Source organism: Phaethon aethereus (genome assembly GCF_964289735.1).
Source record: "Phaethon aethereus genome assembly, chromosome: 5".
Lineage (NCBI taxonomy): Eukaryota > Metazoa > Chordata > Aves > Phaethontiformes > Phaethontidae > Phaethon > Phaethon aethereus.
The window spans coordinates 44,436,512-44,456,158 of record NC_138579.1 but is presented as its reverse complement, the minus strand read 5'-3'; the positions used below and the strand labels follow the sequence as shown (position 1 = coordinate 44,456,158).

Here is a 19,647-nt window from a genome sequence, read left to right as displayed (position 1 = left end):
CGCAACTGCAATAGGATACTGGTAGGAAATAGCTGCCTGCAAACTAAGATAAGGGACAAGTATGTCAACTTTGGGATATGTGGGAAGTAATGAATTTGGCTAAGCGACTCCAAGGAAGGCATTTTGTGCAGCCTGTAGATTTCTTGTGTTAGATTGTTTGTTTGTGTTTAGGCTAGGAAGCTGCAGATGAATATAGCTCGCTACTGAATTCCTGCTCTGCTATATTTCCGTTTTCCAATTTGACTTCTCTCCTTCACTATTCAAAACAAAACCTTTATTTTTCTATAGCACTGGTGTTAAAGAGGAAACCAGAAACTAAAGGCACTGGAATCAACAAAGACACTTCTAGAGAAAGTGGAGAAGGTAGAGAATGGAGCTGCAGACTCTACAGGAGGCTCTGAAAGTGGAAATTCAGGTTCACCAGGTAATTTGTATTCTTTCTTGCTTTATACTTTCAAGTAATAGCAGTGTTAGTATTGCTGATAATGCTACCATTAGTAGTAATAATAAGTAATAGCACTACAACTACAGTAATAATTGTTTTATAAGCTTGAAACTACTTTAGAATTTTGTACTTTGCATTTTGACCCCACCACCTGTTGTTTTTTAGCAAATGTGAAAAATCTACATATCAGCCTGTGGGTGGGGATTTTTTTTTTTTTTAAATATTTTGTAGCAGTGACAAAAAAAAAAATTCTAAAAACTCTATGTTCAGCAACTTCTGTCTGGAAGGTTTTTCTAATGTTCCGAAGCCAACTTCAGTATTCAGTTGGCAATGGAAGAACATGGTGGAGGGACTTTCAAGCGGAATGTGCATAGTGCTGCATAGTCTCATCTGGTGCTTCTCTTCTGGTGTGTTTTTTTACTTTAGTACCTTCTAAACTTGTAATTGTATAGTTTTGCTAAACAAAACACTGTAGTGCTTGGGCTCAGAAGTTTTTACATGTTGGGTTTTTTTATTGGTAGCCTGTCTGATATGATACGGCAGTAGAGTTGCAGTTTGCCATTCCATTACAATATGGATGAGAAATAATAATAATAAAACCTAATTTAGCAAATGTAAGAGGACGTATGCATGTTAATTCTTGGAATAAAATTGTTACAGCCATAAACACAGAGTAACTGCCAAGTCGAAATGTTAAATTTATCAATGAGATCTTTTCTAAAGACAGTTCTCAAGTATTTCTGTTTGATATCTGAAACTCACAACTGTTACATAGTGGATAAAAGAAATATATGATAGGTTACACTGATCAGTGTAACCCATCATATAAAATTTGGAAAATGTTTCCAAATTACCTGGTGACTTGTCTAAACAAGTGTTCTAGATGACTTGTTCAGTAGTTGCCGCAATGATGAGCGTAGTGCAAGAACTTGAATGGGAGGATTAGTAAATAAAATGAAGCTATGTCTGCTTTAACAAAATACAGCTTTCAGCTAGGGAGAAAAACTTGAAAAGTCTAAAGATGAATTTCCAGAACTACAGGCAAGTGTTTTGCTCTCCTCAAAGTCCAAGGCCCTTGCATTCAAAGCTTTAGTGAAGTTTTGTTATGGGGGTAAGGAAATTCAGAAATTACCCATGGCATTTTGCTGCAGACATTAAAATGTTTAAGGCCAGTAAGTATTTTTTTTCAAGTATTATCTGCTCTATGGTGATCAGAATGCTAGTCATACTTGTGTTTGTATAACAGCATTTACCTCTTCTGTGTATCTTAATTCCCCGTTATGCCTAAGCTAACCAAAATTTTTAAGACACTGAATTTTGAGTAGTCTTTAGCATCTGTTCATAATGATGATGATGAACAGGGATGAAGACTGGAAAATGTCCAAAATTATTTTTTTTTTAACAGCTTCAAGGTTTTTTGACCCTGTTTGCCTTAGCTTTGCCCAGTCCTCATTAAAAGTGAGCTCTGCACTGACATCAACTTTAAATTAGGTTTTAGTTGGTGAAATCAGACAAGGCATTATATCAGAAGGTTGTCTTTTTTCTTCAAGATACTGTATATTCCCATAATTAAGGCTAAGAACAAGTCTAAATGTTTACAGTGGAAAATAACACTTGAAGAAACATGCTGGGTGCTTCAGTAAACTCTTCTTGAACTGTGCACAAGTGGTTACTACTGTGCTGCTCAAATGGCCACTGGTAGAAATGAAACTGGTTTTGGCACAAAAATAAAATCTTCAAATGAAGTGCTTGAACTGTATTGTATATCTTTGAATTTTGTAATTTAGAGATACAATATATCCCTTCTTTTGGCAGTGCTCAGGATTTGTGGAGAATTGTCTCACTAGTCATCTTTTACTTATCTAATATTTCTTTTTCTGAGGACTCTATAAAAGCTTGCCAACACTTACACAGTCATAGTTTGTTGTCCCCTTGTAAGTGGTGGACAGGTGTCTATGATGAGCACTGTGAGCAAAGGCTCCCAGCTTCTTGATGCAGCATGTTACCTGTGACTGCTTACATAGCCGTAGAAGGTGATGCTCAGTATGACTCTGTGTGTGTTTGTAGAACAGTTCCTTGTTTGCTGCCTATTCCAGTTCACCTCCAGAACTCTGTCTGAAGCTTTGATGCTGCTTTGGCAAAATGTATCTGAAACTACCAGTGAGGACCCAGAGGAGGTGTTCAGTTGTTTAAAAGCTACCTTTTTTGTTTTGTTTCAATGATCGAAGAGTCCTCCATAAAGTCTGACCAGGTCACTTGCTCTATGAGAGTACAACTTGCATATTCAAATATCTTCCACATCAAAGCTATATTGCTTGTCCTGGGAAGAGATGCATCAAATCGAAGTAGTTCATTCTGCTACTGTGTTGACTTAATTAAGGTTATTTTGAAACAGTCTGGTCTTCATAGTTTTGATTACAAGAGTTGTTTAAAGGAGTTATATTTAGCTATTGTCCCAGAAGGGTTGGGCTTCATGGATCACTCCTCAAGCTGATATGTGGAAAGAACCTAAAACATCCTCTTCCTTCTCTTATTTCATAGCAAAAAGATTAGTACTTTTTAAAATACCTCAACGTTGCTTGCATTTGGGGTGAGTGCAAATGAACTTTTTTTAATGATTGGATGACACAGTATTGTGTGATCCATAAATTTAGCAATACTTTATGAGCAGTTTGCAGTCATTGACTGTATTGTTTTGTGACTGACTGTACAAGCACTTTGTATACAAACTAACAGATTTATTGCTTGTCAAACCCTGATGTGGCAGAGAGCACTGAGGAAAAAAAAAAGCTAAGCATGTAAGCAAAAGGTTAACATAGCACCTTAGCTCCTGTGATGCTGAATGGCAGCATGACGAAACAGTAATATTCAGTGTAGATAAATGCCAAGTGATGGACTTTGGAAAAACAGTCCTGGTTTTACATCTGCAATAGCAGATTAGTGAATTAGCTATTAGCACTGTGGAAGGAGTTCTTGCAGTACAGAGTACTTGAGTATTGCATGCAGTTTTAAACTTTGTCTCCAGATGATAACAATGAACTGTATAGGGAAGAGTGCTAAGAGTGAAGAAAGCAATGGAATGATTCGTGCGTGAGGAGACTTTTTCAATTGGAAGTAGCTATGACTGATGGGGGACTACATGGTGTGGAGAAAATGTAGGAAGAAAATGAACAGAGAAACAGTCATAAAACCATAGAATATCTCAAGTTGGAAGGGACCCATAAGGATCCAGCTCCTCTTGACTCAAGTCAAAACTGGTTTTCCATAACCTTATTTGCCCCTCATGCTTGCATTATCAGGAGGCAGGTTCAAAAGAAAAAGGATGTCCTTTTATGTAAGAGTCCTGTAGTTTAACTTTGGAAATTATTGTCACAGAATCCGGAGTGTTTTCCCGCATTCAAAAAGTAATTAAGGCAGATTAATGGAAGAAAAGTGTGTTACTAGCTATTAAACCTAAGACATGAGCTTTGAAGACATCAAAGGTGTAGCTTCCTGAAAGATGGGAGATAACACTCTATGCTTGTCCAGCATAGACATCATGCTGATGCCTCTGTTTGCTTTTGGCTAGTACTAGAAAGAAAATGCAGCAGGTAAACCTGTGGTCTGACTCAGAATTATCTCTGTTAGGTGGGGTTTTTTTGTTCTTTTCTTAATTAATGCCATTTTTAGGATGTGAAATGAAGTAAACTTCTAAAGTGAATTAGTTGACAAAGTCTGAATTCTCTGAGAGGTATCAATGCAGGTGGAATGAAACATATTCTTCTTGCTTGCTTTGTCCTTCTGTTTCTCACTCCTTTTCCTGATTCTGATGAGCAAATTGGGAAGAAAGTACAGATTTTACATTGTTTTTTGCGTGTGTGGAAGGGACATGGCAATGTGGTGAATAAACAAAAAAGGAATTGGGAATTTTTGGTTTACATTGCTGCTTCATTCTGGGCTCTGGTTTTCTTTGGTGACAGCCTGGTAACTTTTTCTTTGCTTAGCAATAGACAGCATTCTCCTGCAGCTGCCTGAAGGAAGTGTGGGAGGAAGAATAGTGAATGGTAGCCATCTGTCTGCTTTCCCTTGGATGTGGAGGGCATCTCTTCTGCAGTGATCTCAATCGTTCTCTGAGGGAGCAAAGTGGCAAAGACACTTCTGAACATGGGTCTTCCATGTGGCACCAGCCAAGCCAACACACGGGCAGACCCTTAGTACTTGAAACATTCTGCTCTTGAATATACAAACAGCTTTTGTGCCCGCAGTGGTTATCTGTGATTTGTGTTTCTTGTGACTGCAAGCAAAGGCAGCAGCAGTTCTAGAGAAGACAGCTATTAGATTATCTTACCCAGCTGGCTTAAATTGTCCTTAAAAGGCATCACTTGTTCAAGAGCTGTTTAGGAGAAGGAGCAAAAGTGGTGGCTTAGTGTGGTAGTTACACTATATTAATAACAGTGGGTTTGGAAATTATAGAATACTGGATTCCATGCCTTGCTATTGAAATGCCATAAACTGAATATTTTGCTTTTACAAAGGTTCTTCAAAAATGTTGAATTTTAAACTGTTCAACAAGATCCGTAATGAAAATCTTCATTGTATTACTGCATCTTTTTTTTCTTTCTAGAAATTGGTTGCCCAAATGAAGCAAGATCCGCAGGTAACTATTTATTTTTATATTGCATTATTTACCCTTAAAGATACAGAAAATAACAATGCATGAAGCTTGAGAATTTTAGATATTTCTTGATCATGTTCTTCTTTACTAACACAATGTTTAGAGGAAAACTATTATGAACAAGTCTTTCAACAATGACTGTTGGATAATCAATGACTGTTTTAAACTGATTACTTAAAACAAAACCAAAACTTGCCTTTGTGAAGCCTTTTGCCTCACATTTTTAATAGTTTAAATTAAGCAGCTGTTTTGGGCTATGGTGCAGTTCAAAAATGCAGTAAGTTTCTGATTCTGTTGGAAGCTGCTCTTTGTAAAATCTGCGATTACAAGAATTCACTTTTTCCTTTTTTTAGTATCAGAAGGCTCACAGTTGTACAAGAAGAGCTAGGATATTTTGTCTGAATAAAGAATGTAGCTTAAGGCCGTGTTCAGATTGCCTGTCTTAGGTATCCAGCTTCACCTGTTATGTCCAAAGAGTGGGTAGTTGGCCTTGGGATGTTTCAGAGCTAGTGAAGTTGGGTAACTAGACTCCTTACGTAGACAGTAGAAGTCATCCCTTTGCTAATGTCCATGTAAGGAGACTGGGTTATCTTGTACAGCAATGAAGCACTCCAGTGTGCTGAATAGGGAGTTCCGTGGAGTTCTCTAACCAGTCAGAAATGTTAAGTTGAGGGATAAAGGCAGCTCACTTGAGGCTTGCTATTGAGTGCTTCCATCCCCATACAACACTAAATGCCCTGTAGTTTTCTGAGCATATATTTTTCTGAGCTCGGTAGAGTGGCAGACAGCTTTTTGTAACAGTCAAGTAGTTAGACTCCTGATGGGGAAGTACAAGTAGGGTGGTATTGGAAAATCTACTTTCTAGAACTTCCTTGTTCTGATGGGATTTGGGTAAGGTCTGCTACTTTTACTTGCTGGGCAAGTCTGCTAACAATTAGCCTGCAGAGCAGTTCACTTTCAGGTCATATCTGCTGAAAGCCAGGTCATGCTGCAAGCAGCCATGCAAAGATCCTAGAGCCAGAAAGAGTAAATCTGGTCCCTGCTTCCAGTGGTCTTAATGCATTTTTGTCCCAGATTAAGTGGAATCTAGAAGAAGAGGGGATGACTGGTCAATATCTGGATTTGCTAGAATTGTGTGTGTATTTGGAGAAGACTATCTACAAGCGGAGATTGTAATGGATTCCAAAACTGTATGGAGGAATAGAAAAATAGGGAAGTTGTCCTGAACATGAAGTTCCTGTAACAATATTAATCCTATGTTTTAATATTTCTGTGTAGCACAGCAAACCTGTGTAATCTAGTGTAAAGTCTTTACAACATAAATGAGAACAAAAAAAGTGGAAATAGAAAGTGCAGGGAAGCTCACTTCCCTGTCATGTTTCTGCAGACCTTCACAGACTTTAAACTGAGGACAGACTTTTTTATTTTATTTTATTTTTTAGTAGGACAGAAATAGTCCTGGTAAATTGTTTTCTGACTGCATCTTTATAGTGATGCTTATGGCTTTCAAATCTTAAACTTAAGAAAGTGCTATTGTAAGCAAAGTGCTGGTATGAGTGATGTGCTGAGGCCAGTGTAGTTCTCTTAAATACAGTCTAAGGCACAAACATACATGGAAATGAAGACTTAGATATGTTTGCCTTCATCTGACGTGTGTCAATTACGATTTAATAGATATGTTTGCTCTACAGTCAAATGTATGATACTGTCTTTGCATAAGTAGCATAGGTGAGAATGCTTTAGGTAACATACCATAGCATGCTATTGTATACAACATGATACTATTGTATTATATATTAACAAATATTTCTTGTTTAATTTGTAAGCTTGATGAAATGTACAAATGTGCTTTATAATGTAGTAGGCACTAATGGATGTTTTAATGAAATCTTCATTCCAAACTGGGTTGTCTCCGAGTGCTAGAAAGGTCCTCTTATTGTTGCACTCAGTGACTTAAATAAGGCTTTGTTGAGCCTCGTGAATTTTATTGGCTGTACATCCAGAGGTGCTGTACTTGTAGTACACTATGCAAAAAAAAAAAAAGAAAAAAAGAAAAAAAACAAACAAAAAACCCACCTTCCTGCTACTACTCTATGTTAACAAATGGAATATCTTTCTCACAGATATTTTTTCTTTCTAATCAGAATGCTGATTTGAAGAAACAGCTTCATGAACTCCAAGCCAAAATCACAGCTCTGAGTGAGAAACAGGTAGGGAAACAGAGATGTATTTTTAACACCCTGTTCTAAAGATGTCTTTTTTCCCAGCTTCCAAGAGAGCTGCAAATTTTTAAGTGCAAAAACAAGTGTGGGCAACCAGACGTTTTGGACTTTCATTTTATTTTTTTCAACAAAAGGTGGGATGAGTTATTGCAAGTCTGTCAAACAAGCAACTAGTGTAATCAGTGGAAGCTATAGCTATTTTTCTTGTGTTGCAACTAATGTTTTATATTAAGGGAGCTGGGAAAAATGAATTAATTTTGTCACTTCCTTTATTATTAACTTGAAACTTATTCTAAACCACACTGTTCTGGTTTAGGGAAATCTTTAGATTTTGTCTTAGTTGGTCCACACTGTGCATCTGGATGAGTATGCTGGAATTTTTCTTCACTTCTAGACCAACTAAATTCATGTCAGTTATGGATACCTAATAGACAATTTGGAAATTATTTGTGTTTTTACCGTGATAAATTACACCACAGTTGTCTTATGTTTGCCATTTGGTAGGACCTGCCTTTGACAGGTGTAAAATATGAGTAATAATTACAACTGAGTGCTTAATAGAAATATTGTGGAAAATGAAGATGCATTTTGTGGGTAACTATAGGAAAAATAAGTAACACACAGATATCTACAAAACTTGTTCTCACTTACCTTTTTAAAAAACCAAAACAGCAATGCACACAAAAAAGTCAGCCCTTCCCCCAGACCCCCAAAAAAACAAACAGAAAACCCTCCAAAAAAACCCAAACCCTGAACTGACTTAAGCAGTCCCTTAATTGTATTGCTATTGTGTCAATTATGGAACCAAATTAGGTCAACAGATAACACCTTTGAAGAAGGGAAACATTTTAGAACATAGGTGAGAATATAGTTGCGTATCAGTGTCACAGCTAGATATCTGCATTCATCTGTTATTGTCTGTATGTGTTCTGGTTTGAGAATTACCTTTCCTAAGAAAATGGGCAGACAGTGATTAACATTTATCTAGAAATTTTGTTTACTAAAATACTATAGTATGTTTTAGTAGTGGAACAGTCAGTCTAGGAAGGAACATGTAAGGACAATAAAGAGAATTAGTATTCTCATTAAAAAATGATTTAACAAAAACTGAGGTTTTGTTGATGTGATGGCATGCCTCTCTTGAAGATGATTTATTCTCTAAAACTAGCATGAGTCTCTGCATGTGGCTATGTCTCACAGCAAGCAGCTTCAGAAATCTCTGGTAAGCTTTGGAGACCGATGGTAATTTCAAAATTAGCTTGCCTTGATGCCATGAAGCAAGTCATATTGGCTACCAGTTAACATGATCAGCAGGGACAGGCAGCGAGATAGCAAGTGGAAGATAAGAAGTAAGTCTATCTTACTTTTAATCTTGGATTCATAACTCTTTAAAGTTATATTAGAGTGGTCTAGGCTAACACGTGTATTTCAAATTACCCATCACCAGAAACGCAGCTGTATCTTTTCTGCTGAAAATTACAGCTCAAAGTACTAAAGTGCACTTGTTCATGGAGTGAACGTGGGCTAAGTTTCCAAAAGACTTTGAAAAATAAGTTTCTGACTTCACTTCTGCCACATAGTGAATACAGTCAATATGAAGCCACAGTCCAGTTTCCTTCTTTTGTATTTTTATGGTTTTGATTTTCAGTAGAACAGTGAATTTCTCTGACTGTTGAAGCTTAGATATTTTGTTATCTCTACCACTGGACTGGTAGATATACCAGTATATATAGGACTGAGCTGCCAGTGTCCCAGATGATAGTGTTGTTAAAGTAGCATGGCTGCTAAAATGCAATGGCCATGACAAATACAAGTTCTAGAAAAAAACCCACAACTTCCCAATGCAGAGAAATGCTCACTCACTCTTATTTGTAGGAATCTGTTGTATAGACATCTGTGGCTTAGCAATGCAGAGTGGAGACTACAACAAAGCCTTTCTTTCTGTTCTCACTTTCATTTCTCTTTAGGAAAAATAATTATTATCAATTGTTTCATGGGGATAATCCAACAACTTAATTTTCACATGGCATGGAGAAATGTGCAGTTTTGCATAGTAGATAAGTGCTTTACATTGTGCATTGTTCTTAAGGAGGAGTGCAACATGTGTTATCTATACTCTTGTTTAGAGCCAAGTAAGTAGTCTTGATGTCAGTTGAATAAACTCTGAGGGCCTAACTCCACTGTGGACACTTATGGGAGGCATAATTGTCACTGTTTGATAAGCTTTTAATGAAATGGGGCGGGGGGAGGGAAGTTCCAGCCTGTGTGGTGTCCCTACTCGGAGACAGTGGTGTGGAGCCGAGACCCTGGTGTTGGAGAGGCAGAATACTGAAATATTTCTGGCTTCTGAAATATTATGTCAGCCTAATGTACCATTTTTCTTTGCTCTCTTATTTAATGAAGTTGCATGAAGACTTGTGCAAGAACCAAGTCAATGGTAGGTTGGCTAAAAGCTTTTAGTTGCTTTAGGACTTCTCTCCATTTCTGAAGCACTGTGAGAGTACTGCCGACACTTACTGCCAGTCACTGCAATGATTCATAGTGGCTTAGGATTCTTGCTGGGAATTAATGATGACAGCTCTGTTCAGAAGTTTGTGAAATTGAAGAGATCTGGCAAAGTACAAAAAGAAAGCAAGTAGGCTGTGCAGCATGTAGGCTTAAACCTAAAGAAGTTTGTTAGTTGATGCAGGGTTAAACTGTTACAGCGTAAGTTATGTCACATGAATATGTTTTTCTGCAAATGTGAAAGATGTGAAAATAAATGCTTTGATTTGTTTCACCTGAGAGATGATGGAGCAATGTAGGCTGATTGCGTTATCATATCGAAGAAAAACTTCAAAAAGAGAAAAAACTTATTTCAGCATAATTTGGATCTAAAGGGCAGTAAACATGAATCCTTCAGATGATTATTTTCCTGTGCTAGTCTCTTTATGTTATTACAGCAGACTCCTAAACTATGCTTACCTTATTTTTCTAATCTGGGGACAATAAGGTGAACTCAGCTTAACAGTCTTGTTCCTCAGCTATAAATGTGAGTGCTGCAGTTTGAAAACCCTGAATGCACTGGTTTTAAAACTGGTTTCCTCTTTTTCCCCCCCACCCCTCTCTTCAATAAAGAGAAGTCAAGAGTAACTTTTTGCAAAACAGCTTTAATTGCCAAATCTAAGCTTGGGTTGTAAATATGAATGAATTCTCCTGCTGTGTAGCACTGGGGGTTTTTTATTATGTTTTCACATCTTTGTAAGGAAGTAATAGTCTTAGCACTCTTTCCTTCACTTTGTATTCTATGCTAGGGTCTTCCTTTGGCACTGTTTTGTAGACTTCTACCCCCAATTACCTATCACTACTCAGCTTTTGTCTGAGTTAAATGTACTCCTTAGAATAAAAAAACCCATAAAGAATGTATTCTTGAATTTTTCCATGAAAAAGTTTACCAGTGTGTACTTTTTTTACTTTGAGGAGGTGGGGTGGAGATTTACCAGTGACACTAGAGAAAAGGCTGAGGTAGAGCAGGGGTAACATAAAGGAGCAGGAGGGATGCAATCTTGAATTAACACCTTCTTTCTGCTTCTTTCCCTGCATAATTAATTAAAAAATTATAATATGATCTTGCAGATGTATCATCATTGAGTATATATCCTAAAAGTACCTTTTTCCAGTGACAAGAAAAAGGTCATGTTTATTTGATTAAAGAAACTTAAAGAAGGAAGTGGACAGCAAACAAATGCCTTTTAGCAATATCATGTCCGATACAAAGGAATTTCTACATCTGTCCTTACCACAATTTCTTGGAAATGTTGGAGCAACATTCTGTCTTAAATGTAGAAGAAAGCTTACAGGAACAGTCTTTTGACCTTATGGTAAAAAGGTGATGGGGATAAGTATATACTAAAGAAATCACATGGCTCTTTCCCTTGTATTTGAAAATGAAATGAAAATGTCTCTTTCTGTAGTTGCAGTGAAATTCATTGAATCCTCAAGAAAACAGTCTTGTGAAAACTAGACTTGTATTCTAATGTATTTTCTCTTGACATGGAAAGAATAAAGTGGGTCCCATTGTTACTCTGATGTCTGAAGAGCTGTATACACTTGTATGAAAAAGTACTCGAAAATAGTTGTTTGCATAGGGATGCTTGTGTTTTTATTTTGCATGGGGGGAAAAGTTTAATATACTTTACTATGAAGAATAGCTGAAAGTATAGAATATCATCAGAAAAAATGCACACTATAAAAGCGAGCTTATGTCTGCTATTATGAATAGGCAAATTCAAATTCAAAGCCAAAATACTGATTTTTGCTTGCGTTTAAAGTTTACAGCAAATTGAGGTAGTTGAGGTTATTCTAAATCCTGTATGTTCTAGGTGAGACTCCTTTTAACCTTGCCACTAAATAGCAAGTAATGGGAAAGAGGATTGGGGGGGGATTTTAAGAATGGTAGTGTAATTTAACCACAGTTTTGTATAGCTGAACAAATGTAAACATATGGTTTAGACTGACAAAGGAAACTTGTTATTTTAAGTCTTCAAAAACTGTCAGGAATAGGTTTAAGCATTAATGTTGCTATATTTATTACAGGTACCATAACTGAGTAATGAAAAGATTGGTAATGTGCATAAATTCATCCTGTGAGACTGTTCTTGAATACTTGTCATCCATAGTAAAGGTGAATTTTTATGGAGGCTTTTTGAACACATTATCAGAAAATTGTACCTGAAACATGTTCCATCATATTCTGTAAAGATGAAAGGCTGTGTTTTGGTGAGAGGAAAGTAAGTGCAAGAAAGCTAGAGAGCAGGAGGGAAACTGAGTGCAGTTAATGGGTAGAAGAGAGCTTTGAAATGCTTCTGCATAAGAAGGTAGGCAAGATATGCCTATATGTTGCAGATATACCTAATAAATACCATGAGAACTTTGGGGCTCAAAAGCTAGAAATAAATAATGAAGTCACTCACTTCTCACTCCTGCCAGTTTCGTCTGGAGTTTCTAATCCCTCCTTTCCCCAAGATCCATCAAAGGCATATTAAAATGCCAGTGATTCTGTCAGTAATAGAGGAAGTGTGCAAATATGCCATATGAATGTATAGTAACTAGTAACTTGAGGCAGGTGATGCTTAATTTCAGTTCCAGTTGTTGATCCAGAACTGTACCTATTACTAAACACCTGTCTTTTTTTTTTAAGTAAATGGCATGAATGATAAAGATATGCTAATTTCTGTGTAACTGCAAGCATCCATTTGTGCCAACTGTTTATAAAGCAGTCTTAAAATACATGAGAAACAATTTTGCACCTCCCGGAGTTTGGTTTTAATACTGAAACCCTGTAGTGATGCACTTAGCTCTGCTCCTCCCATAATTGACTATTTGTAGGTTCCTTTCTCAGATGGTTTGAAGTAGTCACTCATTTTTCTTGTCGAAAAGATACTGGTCTATCTGGACATAAGGAGGAGTAAGTTAACTGCCTCTGTGCATCGTCAGACCCTTTTGAACCCTCTGATCAGTGTGAACAGCACCTGTTTGGAAGGTGAATGTTTGTTTGAGAAATCTGCATGAGCTTACTATTTTAATCTTCGGTATTTATTTAATTTGCATCCAAATATTGTGTGAAGATGTGAATATAATGACTTCTCATTAAGTTATCATCTTCTATACTCTCAAGATACACTGAAACAAATTTTGAATGTTGTACAGATGATTGTAGATAGGCAGGGTACATGCATCTCTCCCTGCTGCCTCTTTTGCCCCAATAATAATTTGCATGTGACTGAAATATTGCCAAGCTTTCTCAGACCTGTTGTAATGCTTATATCATGATTAAACCCATACTGGCATCTAAACTTTGATTTCCTATTTTTCTCTTAATGTAACTCCACCTAGATTTCTCACTGATGGTTTGTGAACTTAATTTTTGCATATGTAATATACATTAGCACTGGAGTAACTTAACATAGGAAATGCAAGTGACCATTTCCTGATATCATTAAAAAGAAGAAAACCCCTCCACACCTTCCTCCTGCTACTCTTCCTTTAGCACTGTTTTTTCTGGCTCAACTTTTAATTTTTGGGTTCATGCTTTATTTAAGCCAGATTTGGATGCAGCTGGAGAACTTTTTTAATTGAGCCTAGTTGGATACATCTTTCATCTTCATATAAGCCAGGGCATAACTCCAAAATAGCCTGCTCTGCTTGAAAATCAACATTGTAGATAGAAAATGGGCAGTTAAACTACAGTATTTCCTTGCAAATCCCCTACTGATGGCGAGAGTTGGTTGTTAGGTGCTCTTGTGTGTTTTGACTTGCTGGGTAACCTCACAGATCAGTAGCTATTTCAAGGCCTACTATTCCCTTTTCCTTTTTATACTTGGAGGAGAGACAAGTGAAACATCAGATTGTGATGCCTGGGCTTTAGGATGTTTTGTATAGCGCCCTTAAAGGCGTCTTAGTTGGAGGCTGGGAAAAGGGATTAAATCTACTAATGAATTTTATAAGTGAGAACAGATTAAAATGGCTCATTCTGCTCTGTTCTGCATGACTCAGTGGAACAACCTTACAGTCACAGAAACAGTATTTTGATGTATTCCACGTGTGTCAGTGTTAGAAGAGGAATCAAATCCATGGATCTGTTTTTTAGAGCCTTGTTGGAGTTGTTTGGTCCCCAGCTCTTCTGAAAACTGTTGAATTTTGGAAGGGAAAAGGGAGAAAGACAGTGTGTCTAATGCTTAGAATACAGGCAAAAACTTGTCTTTGCTCTTTGTTCTCTGCTGCCTGTTACTTGATTTGAAAATAAACTACTTCTTGAGATTGTGCTTTTTTGCACTATGAGTTACCAAATGTAGTACAGCTATGGGCTAAAAAATTTTATTAGTGAAGATTATCTTATTTAATGGTACTATCCCAAGAGCAAGACTGACTAGGGTAGTCAGCATTAGGTGGTATTTTCCAACATGCGGCTTACATGTTGTACTCTCACAGTGCATTGTAGAACCATTCAAGTTCAACTCCTCATGCTTATTTTTGAAAAGGACCGAGGTGAACGCAATACATTACATTGCTTCTGTACTGACAGGTTGGAATTGATTTCTGTTAATTGTACTGGACTTTACAGGTGGACTGGTGATCCTTTGTGATGGACACTGGACAGAGGAGATAAGTCTTTCTGGAAGTGATTTAAGGAGATGGCATAACAAGGAAGCATGAGAGGGCCAAATGTGTGTACCGTTTTTGTCAAAGTTTATTTTAGGGTTTGACTTTCCTATTTGAATAAGTGTTATCTGCCCTTACTGCTCTAGCCACTATGAGGTTTTTTCCTCATTTTACTGTGGAGATTGTGATAGGTTTGGGCCTTGAAGGGCTTAAAGAGAGAACAAACCTTAAGGATTAAAGGGCAAGAATGCCCTTGATGGGTTTTCACTAAACCTCTGAGCTTTCTTTTCTGTATTGACACTGTTGTAGAGAGAGAATGCACTCTTCCTCCTCAGGAAACATTGGTGTTCACTGAAATTACAACCTGGTATACATGGTCTGTCCATAGAAACAGTTAAGAATATTTTCTTCAAATGTTGGTCAAGTCAATGTGAATTCTACTATTTGTGGGCATTATATATAGTCAGTTTCATTCAGTATTGTACTCATTTCTGGGTTAACTTTTAAAATACTACTTCTAACTTTTAGAAACTCCAAAAAGTGTATGATCTCTTCAGAGCAATATTTCCCCTGCTGTCGCATTGCAATAACTAGTTAGTCAAGACACCTGACAGGGAGCTTAACTGTTAGGGAAGATAGGCAGTGGAGGCCAGATAGCATGTAGGTTATCCTGGTGTATGTTGTTTTAATAAGGTCCGTTTTTCTCTGATCTTTTCTTATTTCCTCCTTCATGCGAAGTCTTGCAAAACTGGTATTGATGTAAGGTATCTTTCTCAACTTTCCCCCCTTGTTATAGCGTAACAGGTAGATTTAGGCAGTGGAGAGTGCAGAATTCTGATGGAAACGTTGCTGGAATGAAGTTTGAATTACTATGGGGATCAATAGAGGTGGAGAGAAAGTACTTTCCAGGAGGCAATTCAGGCAAGGGAACCTAATTCTTACTGTTCTGTGTTGCCTTTGTGAGAGCCCACCCCTCATTCCACTGACAACTGGAAACTTGCAGGAAGATTAGGCTTCAGTTAACATCTATGAGTTCATTATCTGTTTTCCCTACAAAACTCATCAGATGTATTCTATGGAAAATAATTCTTATTCTTTCTTTCTTTGTTTTAATAGTGAGAAATTCTAAGTGTTTTCTTACAGTAAATTTTGAAAGCTAGCAGGGAGAAAACTTTTGAGTTGTGATGAGCATTTCTTCTTCATCCTGTAAACTTCCTTCAAAGTTAGGTGAGGTGAGTTGGAAACAGTTCAGTAGTTGTGAATCCTTTTTTCTTTTCCTTTCTCAAGATTTCCTCAGTAAAATGTTGGCAGTGTGTCACAGTAAGTGGACACTAGTGTGAAAAAGAGTTGGACCGAGGCTGCCCTATATCGCAAGGAGAAACGAACCAGCTTTTTCCTTACCCAGTAAAACCTCAGTGATGGTGTTTGTACTGTTTATAGAAGGCAGAACTTGTTTACCTTATTTTTCCTTTAAAAACAAACAGAGAAAAACTACATAGGAACTCTAATTGTGGTGTGAATTTGAGACATATGCTGCTTAACATCCTGCAGAACAGTGAGTGGCTATGCTTTTATTATAGACTTCTGAAAATTTGAATACTTGGCAGTATTTAAGCCTGTGGAGTCCTGCTCCATATCCATGCACACTCTTTATAAATTGCTTCATTTTTGTTCTAGTATGGCAGCTTTTCAGAGCAATGTTTTGTCCTTTAGAGTTGTGGCCAGCCCCGAGTGGTGTGGAAGTGCCTGATTGTCAGCAGCTTTCTAGCGTCAGAAGCTCCACACACACCTTTGGGCTGGTAACAAATGCTTTGGCGATCAACTTGAACAAAACTATGATCTCGACTTCTCCAACTCATTCTAAAGTTTGTTGTATATCTCAAGAAACAGAAATACCCCATTCTCTGACTAAATCATTTGAGGGAAGCAGTTTTACAGTAGCCCAGAACACTAAGCTCCTACCATTTGTCTGCTGGGCAATTCAAATTGTGTAGCCTAAAGGTACTATGTTCTGTGTTTGAAACTTGGAAACAGAAGACGAATTTCAATTTCTAAGTTTTTCTTCAAATGAGAACAGCTTACTGGCTGTCCAAGATCCATGGCAGTTACCTGCCATTAAGAACTACTTTCTTATAGTCTTGTCTTCTGTAATATGCACGGATCCTGCATTTAAAGGCTGGTTTGATAGGTGTTTCTTCCATACAGTGAGACTCTTCAGAAATGAGTTATTGGGATGCTTTAGTGCGTTGAAATTGTCCACTGCAAATGGATGAAAAGCAGCAGAATCTGTCTAAATGTTAGAATTTCTTCTGCTACCAGACCAGGTCTGGTGCTTTAGTATCTTAGAGAGAATGGCCCTCTGTAGGGGAGCAGGGTATCATGTAAGTGTCAAACAGTTCTTCTGTTGTTTAGAGAACTGAATATTATTCCCTTCTTTTGAACTTCTACCCTATTGTTTGGTTACGTATCAAAGTACTGTCATTTGGGACAAAAATTCGTCATAGGCCTGCTTTTAACATAGCTTTAGGAACTTCAGAAGCTATTGCGTAAAGGATTTTGGTGCATAATACAGAGCTTAAGTGGAGAAGATTCATTTTAATCAGATACTAGGCGTTTTCAACAGCAAATGAGACTAATTTGTATTTATAGATACAGACGAATTATTTGAAAGATTTTGTCTTTAAATGTAACTTAGTGTATGTTAATTTCCTTTAAATATTCACTTAGATGTGACTATCACAAAATAGATTTGGAGTTTATAACAGTTTTCTTTATGGAGAACTGACGAGAGACTTGATAATTTCTCCCAAATTACTTTTAAATGCATTCAGGTAGTTGCATAGCTTTTGTCTGACAGAGTTTCAACAGTCAAGAATGAAATTTCTGCAAAGATCTTAATTTTTCGGCAAAATACAATACAGTTAGATGAGAAATGCAGATACTACAAATGCAATTGTGATCTGTTAATGGAAAGATCTTTTTGAGAGGATTTTTAGTAATGATACGAAGTTGTGTCTTTAGGAGCTGTTATGAATCTGTACATCACTTTGGATACTTGAATATTCTGTACACCCCCAAGTTTGGAGCTATATGTATCTCTTGCTAAAAGGACCATTGGATCAGGCCCTGAGTGAATGTCAGTTCAGATTTTAAAATCGAAGGAATCCTATGACTAGAGTCCAGTTAACTTTAAAATATGAAGCCATTTAAAATTTTAGCTTTGTCTCTATTATTCTTCTTAGTTTAGTAGTCTGAAGGCCTTTAAATACTACTTACATGGAGAACTATAGAGTGAAAACCCTTCAAGAACCCATAGAAATTGACATTTAGAATGCAAGAAGCCAAGCAGATGCATCAGCTGCAGGCAAGCAAAATGGTCTATTGGGCAAGCTAGCCTGCGAGCTGGACGGATCCACAAGCAGAACATTTTTTCTGAGGCCACCACAAATTGCTAGGTGGAACATCAGTCATAAAACTAAAGCACTTAAAAGAGAGGAAATAAATAGCCAAACATTTTTAGGAACAGCTGTGCTAGCTGGGTTTACCTTGCTGATGCTCTACAATGCACTTTTCCTGAATAAGCCAGGTAAAAACACAGCTGATAGTTTTGTTGTGTGATTGTTTTTGTAGTAAATGCCAAATGCATTGCTTTTATCCTTTGCATTAGGGATGTGCATTACGGTAATATAAAAATGTGTCAGGTTCTATATCCCTAAACCTTAATTTTTCTGACAAGAACACAGGCAATAATTGAAGTGTTAAGTAGGATGGCCCTGCAGCGGTAGGGGTGTGGCACTACATGAGACACTAATACAGTGTACCTGCTTATTTTTATGTGGTAACATCACCTTGGACTGCAATATGGAAGTGCTAGGTTTAACTCCATATATATTATACTCCAGTATAATACGCTGGGTTTCATATTTGAATAGTAAGAGACAGTTATTGTCTGCATGTTCAACAAGAGAGTTTAGAACTTGCAATATTGCATTGGTTTTATTCCGTTTTTTAGTTTTGAATATAAATGCTACTTTTTAAACTAAATTCCTTCAGACCAAGAGTTAGTACATCCTCTGTGGTAATCAGGCATGATCTCAAAGCACTGGTGCTAGTGTACAGTGCATATTAAGTAATTTACGTAGCACTTTCAGAAGGTGAAGGGTAAATAAACAGATTTTTGCCCTTTCCTCTTTCATTATCCTGCTTATCTCTTTTTGCTGTATTAAGTGATGTAAACACTTTTTATTCCATCATTTCATAACAGGTTTTACATCATTTGGATTTAGCTATGTGGAATTAAAGTTAATGTACTACTACTCAGAATAATCTTTGTGGGTTCCAAATTGTTTAAAAGTTGCTTGAATTAAAATCACTGATCGTTTGAAGCCTTGCAGGTGATAAAATCTCCTTCTCCTTCACGTTCATAGTTCACTTATATACATCTTTGAATGGTGGCTGTTTTGCTAGCTTTTAAAGTGCATATATAATTTCTCTATTCAGGAATTGTGTTTTTTTAAACAGTGTATGAATTACGGCATTTAGCAGATAGTTAGCTTCCCTTCTGACCTCTCCTGAGTTAGCAGGAGACCCACTTAACTGACACACATAGAGTCATTTTGAGCCTTAGCTTTCAAAAATATTTTAGTGGGTCAGATGTCTCCAAAATTTCATTACTTCCTTTATTTGCCTTTAAAATATTAATGATCTACTCATGCAATATGCTGATTAAGACTACGAAAATGCTGAGACAAAAAGTTCATTTTACCACTTACGGTACCCAAGGTTTCTCTGTGCTTAGTTACATGTCTCAAACCATATTAAATATTCTAAGACCTTCTGAGTTGAAGTCTGTTCCTTGAAAAGACAAGGTTTGACTAACTGGTTACATAATCTCTCACAAACTTCTGTATGAGGGTGGTGGACTTAAATTTGAGCCCTGACTAAGGCATGCAGGGGGGTGGGTGGTATTTTCTTGTTTTATTTTTTTATTATAATTGTGCCCACAGGATAGAGTGTCTGCGTTCTCTTGGACTGGCTGGGGTAGCCAGTAAATCTGTGAAAACAGAGCCTTTGCCCTTTCTCTCCCTTCCTAATATTTTGAAAATTAGCTGTATAAATTTCTATAAAGTTAAATTTTCCTCTAACGGTGTCTAATAACAGCATTAAATTCTAAAGCCATGTGGAAA

The 19,647-nt window shown here is 37.1% G+C and overlaps 1 protein-coding gene across 5 annotated transcripts in view; it reads left to right on the top strand.

The window, feature by feature from the left end:
- Positions 1 to 370: 370 nt before the first annotated feature.
- PHF21A (PHD finger protein 21A) overlaps positions 371 to 19,647 on the top strand; it is a gene marked incomplete at both ends in the record, with an annotated part of 95,019 nt that continues 75,742 nt past the window's right edge. For all 5 annotated transcript variants that reach the window (XM_082000845.1, XM_082000842.1, XM_082000844.1 and 2 more), the window contains 3 exons: positions 371 to 424; positions 5,049 to 5,081; positions 7,244 to 7,309. In XM_082000845.1, coding sequence (XP_081856971.1) covers positions 371 to 424; positions 5,049 to 5,081; positions 7,244 to 7,309 — 153 coding nt within the window. The remainder of the gene's footprint in view (positions 425 to 5,048; positions 5,082 to 7,243; positions 7,310 to 19,647) is intronic.